Below are 10,843 nucleotides of genomic sequence, written 5' to 3'. Positions count from 1 at the left end.
GTGTGCAGGAGGGAGGGAAGGAGGGAGAGACAGATTTCAACTATCACCAGTCAGAGACTGCTACGAACTAAGATAAAACAACCAATATTTAGTTTATTCTTAATATCATATTTCCCATAAGCTCAGGGACTTGTTCCAGGCTAAACATTCGGGGCTAAATCATTCGAGTCCCAGCGCCGCCCCTGGTTGATTTATGATAATAAATACAGGATGCTCAGCATGTTTTGGTCAGACCTGAGAAAAGAGGCTCTAGTGTTTGTGGAGACACAACCCTGCTGTGAGAATCATTTGCTGCTGCAGCTGCAGGAAACATCATTTCTGTGAGTATTGCTTCTTATAGTCTAATGGAGAATTATCAACAGGACAGAAACCATGGAAGTAACCCATAGAGTTTATACGTTTTTGAGTTTATGAGTGTTTGAGTTTAATAGTGTTTGAACACTATTTATAGGCAACATTTTTGCGCTAGAAAGCTTGTTTTTCAGCAGGAATGCAAATTAGATTAACACTTATCCATGAACACAAAAGTCACACTACAAAAATGGCTTTTTGTTAGCAAACATGTCACTATAATTGTTAAGTTCTTTCCATCTATCAATTTCTTACTTTCAAATTTAAAAGATTCCACTGGTATTCCAAGATACTTGTTCAGTCTGCACAAATAACGATCAACGTGCTTGTTTGCTTCGCGGCCCCTTTAAATAAAGTAAAAAAAAAAAAGACCAAACATTCGATCTACGTCAGAGCATCCACAAATCTTTCTACGCCGTGGTTGGCAGGGCGGAGAGAGCCGCTCTCGCAGGAGGCGGTGTGAACGCACAGTAATGGGCTTCAGGGAGTTTAGATATGAATTTTTGACAGTTGGAGTTTGAAAAGTCTGAACATTCCGTCAATGTGAGTCTATGGGAGTTTTTCCGAGTTTTGGTCATCGTTTTTTAGGAAAACTGTAAGTCAGAACAGTTAGAAAAGATATAGCCCCTTACGAAAAATAAGTTTATTCAAGTGTGCTATTATACTTCTTTTAAACTAAAAACAAGAAAGTTCTTTCAGTCTACTTTTTATATTCTCAAGAAATATACTTTATGTACTTCTCAGAAATATACTTAAAATTGCACTTGTGTATACTTTACTTGTACTGACAGAAAGGTCTAAGTATATTTAGCCTACTTGTCCCTATCTTTTGATCGAGATATACTTTAAAGTATAAGTATTCTAAGTATACTTGGCATGCAGTTGTGATTAATCTTTTGATTGAGGGTAGCCTAATTCAATAATTGTTCACATAGTTTTACATACTGTCTTACATTGTTTGAAAATATTGATTTATAAAGAAAACAGATATGTTCCTAATTCTGAGTATCTGAATTTTTGAGTAGGCTGGTGGTACACTGGTAGTGTACTTAGGAATTTACTCTGAAATCAGTGTTTTCACAGTTATGCGGTAGGGGGCGCTATTACACATCTTCTGAAAGAGTAAAGAATCTCCAGATCAAAACACAGAAGAAGAAGCTGAAACAAGTGATAGAAGATTGTTCGCACAAATGTAAAATAATGTTATCATCAATATTAAACAGCATATAAATCAAAACTGCCTAATGTTACCGAATGAAATGTCAACCCAGGACGAGCTAAAGGACTGTGAAGCTTCGAGGGTGTTGATGGACTCGATCTACTGCATCTATTTTGATCATCGTTCTGAATCCCATCCGGACGAAGTCTTTGGCTAAAATGCAATTTTCTCAGCTTTTTGTTTAAAGTGTTGACTTCTTAAAAATAGATAAATAAATTTAACCACATTCAAGTGTTGATAAAAAGGTTGTTTTTAAAATTAGTTAGGTAAAATTATACCTAAATAGGAACATAGTAGTATACTTAAAGTGCAAAAATAATATATAAATTGTAAACTATAAAGCCCCTTTCACACAGAGATTCCGGAAAATACACGGATAATGTGTCCCCCGTTCATTCACACTGCCAGTGATTTTCCGGAATCTGTGAGTGCGTTCACACACATTCCGTAAAAATCCTGTAAAGACGTGACGTCAGGATGTCAGTGCGATGGCACGTGCGTAAGGGCTGTCAAAATGGCTGAAAGCTAAATTAGAATTTCTTTCTTCAAATATTAGCAAAATTAGAATTATAATTCTAAAGACAATAGTTAATGTTAAAGGAAAAAAAGAGTGTTGTATCGACTCCTATGCCCACAAGTGGGTGCAAGCGAGTGCAATAAACCAGTGGTTCTCAATTCCAGTCCTCGGGACCCCTTGCTCTGCACATTTTGTATGTCTCTCTTATCTGACACACTCAGTTCAGTTCATGGAGTCTCTCCTAATGAGCTGATGATCTGGTTCAGGTGTGTTAAATAAGGGAGACACAAAATGTGCAGAGCAGCGGGTCCCGAGGACTGGAATTGAGAACCACTGCAATAAACAAATATAAACCAAATCAGGCATCGCATCTTTTATTGAAATGAAATGACATTCACTTTTTAAAGTGCATTCACTTTTCAAACAATTGTTCTTAAATAAAATATAATTTCCTCAATGACAATGTGCATGCAAGGACAATTACTACAATTAGACTACAATAGTGCATAAAACTGTGTTCGAGCATCAGTAACCTGAGAAAACACACTTCAACAGACAGCCTAATGAACTACATAAACACAAAATAGCAAACTGCCATTCAGAAACACTCAGAAACACTTCGTCTTGTATCCAGATGACTAGGAGAAAAAGTTCTATCCTACACAATTATCCTCTAACATTCGCTTATTTTTCCACTCAGAAGCTTATTTTATGCATTGAATTGCATGCTAAATTAATAAAAAATTACTGGTAAAAAAAACACACATTTGGATCGATATTTTTATGTGAGGATCAATCCTTTTCGATACCACGTCAGTATCGAAAGTATCGATACTTCAGGATCAATCCACCCACCCCTATTGCTCAATGAACAAAACAACATGCTTAAGAGTGTTAATATATGCAGTTATTCATAGGCTTAAGCTAGTCCCAGACTAAAATGCATTTTTTCACATTAGGACTTATATATGATGCCCATGAGAACCGTGGGGAGTCAACCCACAGCCGCTCCGCTGCCCTGCTGAAAATGTGAAGCAGAAACGCTTAATGTCAGATTACGTCCATAATAATTTGACCTTTGGTTCGATTTTTTTACCGTTTTCAGTGGTTATGATCAGCAATATGAGAGAGAAATTTGGTGATCGTTGTTTAGGTACATTAAACCACGTACATATCATATTGTCAACATGGTACTTATGAAGCAGTATAGTGGGTCATATGTCTAATGCTTTTTGAAAACTTAAGGCTTTCTTCTTCATAAAAAGAATGCATCATTGTCCCCAGAACTTCTGAAAATGCACTTCCGAATGCGTCTCTGTCCCCAGCACATTTCAAACCAAACTGACGCCCATGCGTATAACTGATACTCAACTGCCATTGGCTCATCTGTGGTCGAGGGGAGGAGCTTACCAATGAACTAAGGCCTAATACTGACTTACCGTATTTTCCAGACTATAAGTCACTCCGGAGTATAAGTCACATCAGTCAAAAAATGTGTCATGAAGAGGAAAAAAAACATATATAAGTCACCCTGGACTTTTTTTACTGGACGCATTTATTTAGAAATTTATTTCACAAAATCCAAGACCAAGAACAGACATTTAATCTGGAAAGGCAAGTTATTCAACTACACAATAGACACAGAACAACAGGCTGAATGTCAAACGTTAGGGGGACCTCGTCCTCCATGTTGATAATATGATCCGGTGATACGTTGTGTTCAGTTACCTGCTTTTCAACGAACTCACGGAAACTGTCGACCTTGGCTTTGAAGCCTTAGCCGGCGGCGGTGTGAACGCACAGTTTCTCAGTTGTCTTTAAGTTAATGTTTCAGTTAATAGTTTTTCAGTCTTCAGTTGTTTTCAGTAATTTTTTTCAGGGGTAGAGGCTACAGGAGCAGCATAGAGCGCCCTTTCGCTGCTGTAGATGGTAATGTTTTCTCTTGGTTCATGTCAGTCAGTATGAATTCATTTTGATATATAAGTCACGCCTGACTAAAAGTCGCAGGACCAGCCAAACTTTTACAAAAAGTGCGATTTATAGTCCGGAAAACACGGTAATCTTAGCCCTGTCTGTGAAACCAAGCCTAGAAAGGGTTATTGTATAAATGTTTTGACCCCCTCAATGAAAGTCTTTTTTATCAAGCCAACATAATTCTGAGAAAAGGTCTAAAATCATTTTGATTTGATTTGAGTTGGTCTCTCAAGCAGTGTAATTAATACATTCAAACACGTGGCTGAAGTGCATGGTGATACTGTTACTGATACTTCTACTATTTATTCTTTCTGTTTATAGGGCTAGAATTTTACAATGGGTAACAATACATCTTCAATCAGCAATTCAATTCCTCTCGACGACATAACAACAGCAACAACATTATTCGCACAGGAGGCAAAAGTTAATAAAAAGCAGGTGACGTACAGAATTCCAGCTCTCATCTATATCAGTGCCAAACAAACCTACCTTGCCTTCGCTGAAAAGCGGAAAACTCCTGACGACACTGATGCAGAAGTGCTTGTGATGAGAAGAGGATTGTGGAAGAATGGCGAGGAAGTTGAGGTACCAGACACGTTTAACCAAAATCGCAAAATATTTTTCATAACAGACAATTTTCTTCACAACTGAACTATTTCATAGATTGTTTTCACATGATGTCATGTTTTTATTTCAGTGGGACAGTGGTCATCTGGTGCTCAATTCAGCTCTTCTACATGGCCACCGCAGCATGAATCCATGTCCGGTCTATGAGAAAGATTCTGATACGCTCTTCCTGTTTTTTATTTGTGTTCCCTTTGGTGTCTCTGAAAAGTATCAAAAATATGCAAAAAAGAACCAGGCACAACTTTGTTACATAACCAGTAAGGACACTGGCAGAAACTGGAGTGATGTTACGAACTTGAAAGATGTGATCAGTGAAAAGGAGAAAAACTGGGCCACCTTTGCTGTTGGACCAGGACATGGTGTTCAAATGGAGAACGGGAGACTGATTATCCCAGCATATGCGTATTATTTTGATTCCGAAAAGTGTTGTTCATCATGTTGTTCATCATGTTTTTCATCATGTTTTTCATCATGTTGTTCATCATGTTGTTCATCATGTTGTTCATCATGTTGTTGCCTCGAATCACGTGCATTTGCATTCTACAGTGATAATGAAGGAAGCACTTGGCATGTAGGAGAACAAATGGAAGGTGAGTCTTGTGAGTGTCAGATGGCTGAGATAGACGACAAACTGTACTGCAATGCTCGAAGTACATCCGGCCTCAGAGTCGAGGCTCTAAGTGAGGATAGTGGAAAAACTTTTAACAAGCCTACACCTGCACAGCTGACAGAGACTGGTGATTATGGTTGCCAAGGCAGTGTGCTGAAAATTCATCCCCCTGATCAGAGTACATGGCTGCTCTATTCTCATCCATTTAGTAAATGCGAGAGAAAGGATCTTGAAATCTATGTGAATAAATCACCGTTGGATCCCATGCAATGGAAACCCATGCAGTGCATCAACGAAGGTCCAAGTGGATACTCAGATCTGGCAGAGTGTGAGGATCAAAAGTACTTTGCCTGTCTCTTTGAATGTGGTGAGAACAGTGAACTTGAAAAGATAGCCTTCAAGCTTTCCGATATCAACAACTCTACGGATAAACCAAGTTCATGTTGCAAAAAAGAAAAAAGTTCATGTCTTTTAATATGATTTTCTTTTTTTTTCGGCTAGAGTTAATTTGTTTATTAATGTAAATGTCTGAATGTTTAAAAATGAAGTTGGAAATACATCAGTTTCTTAATTCAAATAGCAAATTATCATAACCAACCAAATATGCTTTTGTTATTTTAAGTGTATGCCAATAATTCTGAAATATTCCATTTTAAACCCTATGTATTCCATTCACCTGAATTATTCAATATGTAAACAGTAAATATTTTCATTAGTTTAGCTATATATTCTTTGGTAATTTACATATAATAATAATAATAATAATAATAATACACAATATTAATCTTTTACATTGTAATCCTTTTTATTTTTAATATTTGGCATGTTTGTGTGCTGCTGTACATCCCTGTGCGTGTAATAAGCAGAGTCTATAGGCGCACATTATTAACGCGCTCTGTAATTATTATTTTTTTACTTTAGACCAGGTTTCAGTTGGTCAATGGCTCAGTCTATTTCAGTTCCTCAAAATAGCAACGTGCCAACAATGTGCCAGAACACACCTCGTTTTCAGACCAGCCCATGGCGCACAGATGGGCACAAATGCATTTGCTATTTATACAACGTGGCGCAGGACGTGAAAATGATAACTGCGTCGGGCTGAAACTAGCAAAACACAGTTGCGTTGTGCTTGGCGCTGCATTGCGTCGGGTGTATGATAGGGCCCATGGTGTACAGAAAAAGGAAAAAAAAAATCTGATTCCTCCTGTTACGTTTTATAAAATCAACCATATTTTATCATATAATCAATCATATCTTCTTTTGTTCATCATCATATAATCAGACATATTTGTATTAATGTTTCCTTTGATGATTTTGCTTCTCAAATACATATATACTGTATCAATGATGTATCTATATTTTTGACTTATGTTAACCTTTTGTTCTGAATATGTTCTGCAGACGTGGGCAAGTTTCCACTATGGAACAAGTAGTTTTTCTTCAACCCTTGTATGGTGTTCGGGTTTGTAGGATCCGTTTTAATTTTTTATCAAAAGAAAAATGATACAATTAATTATTTTTTCAACCTCAGACTCATTGGCCTTGGCTCATTTTCTGTGAAAAACATATATCAAAACACATTTTCAATGACCACACACTGTACACCCCATTTTTTTTATATAAAGATTGACTGGGTAAAATCGATGTAACAACTTGAATGATACCTCTTTAACCTTATTAGTGATTAAATATTTGTTGGATGGAGACCACACTTTCTTCCAAGGAATATCATTAAAACAATTAATCCAATATTATATTACAGATGGGACAGTAATAATATAATTCTGAAAAAGTTGTCTTATCTTTCTATTCCTAAGAGAGGGACTAGATAAAAAACAGATCTTCCCTATTGCTGTCTCGCAAGGATGTCTCCAAGAGGAAGAAGAGAGTGAAGAATCAGCTGAGTTTTTTAAAAGTGCAATAGCTCCACTAGGGATGGCATCCATCACTATGGCAAAGTCTCGTGGGTTGACAGGAATACAATATTTAGTTAAGAATTCAGAATAAGAAAACAAATGACCATTTGAATTTACAAGTTGAGAAATCAAAATAATATTATTATTAAACCAATCTGAGTGTCAATCTGAGAATCAAAAAAGTGTTTTATTTTTATATTGGATATCATGGTTATTTTAATTTTTTGTATTATATAACTGTTATTTATTACATTCAATCATCTTGCACATGGCTATTGTCCAGCAAAAATCTGGTGATTTCCAAGTTACCGCCCATCAATGGGGATTTGAACTCTCATCATGTTTACCGGATTGGGTGGGCAAATAATCAGAATTCAAATTATAACAAAGAAAAATGAACATAACAGTTAATAATCACTTCTATTATCTCTGAGTAAATATTCTAGAATAATGTGTAGGAGAGCTCTCTTGCAGTGAGCTAGAGTGTGAGAAAGAAAGAGGTTTGAGTCTGAAACAGAGACTGACTAACCAGGAAACATGTCACACTTCTTATTCACTTGGTTGATCAGGAAAGCAAGGGGAAGTTCCTCATTGTTATCCACAAGAGCACTGTGACCTCTTGGGCCACAGCTGCAAAACTAGATAGCAGACTGTGGTGGTTTTGGTGGGGAGGGGGAGGGGGAGGGGGAGGGGGAGGGTGGGGGGTGGGGGGTGGGTGATGGGTGATAACTGTCATCAGCCAGTGGCCCATACATATCGACTGTCACTAAAAATCTGTGGTAAAACGCGAGGAAATGCTAGATTTTTTTATAGCTGGGAAAGTTAAAATCTAATGAAATACACTGACATCTTATTTTTGTCCTTTCAAAAGTAACTGAATGCCTTGCTACATATATTAGCCTACAGTAATCGAAGAAGGAAAATTGTTCCGTACATAGCCTCTACGCACCCCCTGAACCCCCTGGCTCTGTGGAGGTGGAGGACTTCTCTCCTCCTGAATCCCCAGACACACACACACACCTCTGAAGTATGGTGGCCGAGAAGGGTCACAACACATACAAACGCCACAACAACTAGCCTACATATTCAGAAAACGCCTTCAAATTCAGAAAACACATGCAAACGCCGCCACAACAACTACATATTCAGAAAACATCTCCAAATTCAGAAAACACATACAAACGCCACAACAACTACATATTCAGAAAACACATACAAACGCCACAACAACTACATATTCAGAAAACGTACTCGGTTACTAACGTAACCTCTGTTCTCTCTAGAGAGGGAACGAGTATTGCGTAAGCTAGCTTACGCTGCGGGAAAGTCTCCTTTCTCGAGATACTGAAGCCAAAAATTATCCTTAATTTTTTAAATCTTGTCAACGCAGTGCGGCAGCCTGCAGACCTAGGGCAGGCGAATCGCGTGCCCATTGGCTGCTCTGCGGCAACTGCAGCAGCCTATGGCTGAGCCTTGCGCGTGACGTCACGTCCAATGAGCGCGCTTGGCGCGCTTAATGCGTCACAGCCCGTCATTAGGGGTGTGGCTTAGCGTATATAAGCAAGGAACAGAGGCTGCTTCGCTGGTTTCTGTCGCATGAAGCGAAATGAGCTCGTGGCGAGAGCACGGCGGGTTACGCAATACTCGTTCCCTCTCTAGAGAGAACAGAGGTTACGTTAGTAACCGAGTACGTTCTCTTACGAGAGGTTCTCTCGTATTGCGTAAGCTAGCTTACGCTGCGGGAACACCCTTGTCAACGCCGTGCGCGCGCCCAGCATCCTGAATGAATCCCATGGGGAGCCCAGGGAACGCGAAGCGGAGCTGGGCGGCCGAGATACCACAGTACACAAGCACATAATATGGGGCAGGGAGCGGCACAGCCGGTCCAACTGATACTTCCACATAGTGCAGCTCAACCAGTAGAGCTAAATCAGCAACATAGCCCGCGCACAGACAGTGGGCTGGCTACGCGAGACTTAGACTGATAACACTTTGGCCTGCAAAGCGGGAACTTCCAGGTTGTAAAACCTAACAAATGTGGAAGGGGAGGCCCAGCCTGCCGCTGCACAAATGTCATGAATGGGAATCCCACTGGACCACGCCCACGATGAGGCCATGCCTCTGGTGGAGTGCGCCCGAATGCCCAAAGGGCACTGCAGGTTTTTAGATGCGTAAGCAGCTGCGATAGCGTCAACTATCCATCTGGATAGGGTGTGTTTCGAGGCGGCGAGACCCTTGGTGCGCCCACCAAACGAAACAAAGAGCTGCTCTGAACGCCTGAAGGCGGTGGAGCGTGAAATATAGCTTCTCAGCGCCCTAACTGGGCAGAGGAGATTACTATCTGCCTCGCAGCCAGCATTCGGCAGGGCTGAAAGAGAAATGACCTGCGCTCTGAAGGGAGTGGCCAAAATTTTGGGGACATACCCAAGCCTCGGTCTGAGAATAACTTTAGAGTCATAGGGTCCGAACTCGAGGCACGCAGCGTTAGTGGATAACGCGTGAAGGTCTCCCACACGTTTTACTGAAGACAGTGCTATCAGAAAAACGGTTTTGTGCGTGAGGTGTTTCATATCCACAGTTTCTAAGGGTTCAAAGGGATGTGCTTTCAGTGCGTCTAAGACCAGTGAAAGATCCCACATAGGAACCGAAGGGGGTCGCGGGGGGTTCATCCTCCTCGCTCCTCTAAGGAAGCGGATGACAAACTCGTTCCTTCCTAATGCGCGGCCCGGCTCTGAGACAGAGAGCGCTGAAATGGCCGCGACATAGACTTTGAGCGTGGAGGGGGACCTGCCCGCGTCCAGTAGCTCTTGAAGGAAGCACAATACTTGTGAGACCCCACATGTCTGTGGATTGAGCCCTCTGGTAGTGCACCATTTGTTAAACACCGACCATTTAGACGTGTAGAGCCGCCTCGTGGAGGGGGCTCTAGATTGTATGATCGTGTTCATCACCCCTTCTGGTAGATCAGCATGTAATTGTTGAGGCTCCACGCATGCAGAGACCAGTGCTCTGGGTGGGGATGCCAAATCGAGCCGCGGGCTTGAGAGAGAAGGTCTCTCCGCACCGGAATCGGCCAAGGGGCTGAGTCTGCCAATTGTATGAGTTCCGGGAACCAAGCTTGGTTCTCCCAGAACGGGGCTATGAGGAGCACTGTGTGGCGCGCTTTCCTGACTCTCTCGATGACCTGAGGCAGCAGAGAGACCGGTGGAAACGCATATAGCGGGCCGCTGGGCCATGTCGGGGCCAGTGCGTCCTCGCTCTTTGAAAAGAATACTGGGCAGTGTGCGTTGTCTTTTGACGCAAAGAGGTCGACTTTCGCTCTGCCAAAGCGGTGCCACAGCGACTGGACTGTTTGGGGGTGTAGAGACTACTCCCCAGGGGGAACGTTGTCCCTGGACAGTCTGTCGGGGCCCTCGTTCAGATGGCCAGGCACATGCGATGCTCTCAGAGAGCGCAGAGAGTGCTGAGCCCATACGAGGAGGCGTTCCGTCAGGGCGCAGAGCTTCTTTGATCTGACACCGCCGGCCATAGACCGGTCTGCCTTCGAAGAGCGCTCCCCAACCTAGGTTGGACGCGTCTGTTGAGACAACTTTCCGGTGTGAAATCACTCCCATAGTCACTCCAGTGTG

General features: G+C 41.3%; 1 protein-coding gene across 2 annotated transcripts; it reads left to right on the top strand.

The window, feature by feature from the left end:
* On the top strand, positions 1 to 6,989 carry LOC311304090 (sialidase-3-like). Of its 2 annotated transcripts, none has more exons than XM_084430957.1 (3): positions 1 to 320; positions 4,383 to 4,646; positions 4,759 to 6,989. In XM_084430957.1, exons 2-3 carry the CDS (start codon positions 4,398 to 4,400, stop codon positions 5,776 to 5,778), a joined length of 1,269 nt encoding a protein of 422 aa, XP_084287083.1. In that variant the 5' UTR covers positions 1 to 320; positions 4,383 to 4,397; the 3' UTR covers positions 5,779 to 6,989. The 2 variants fall into 2 exon arrangements, with proteins under 2 accessions (XP_084287083.1, XP_084287084.1); XM_084430958.1 differs by lacking the exon at positions 1 to 320 and adding an exon at positions 817 to 894.
* Positions 6,990 to 10,843: the final 3,854 nt, after the last annotated feature.

Source organism: Rutilus rutilus (assembly GCF_951802725.1).
Source record: "Rutilus rutilus genome assembly, chromosome: 14".
NCBI classification, from domain to species: Eukaryota; Metazoa; Chordata; class Actinopteri; order Cypriniformes; family Leuciscidae; genus Rutilus; species Rutilus rutilus.
The sequence above is the reverse complement of the archived record's forward strand: the minus strand, read 5'-3'. Positions and strand labels throughout refer to the sequence as shown.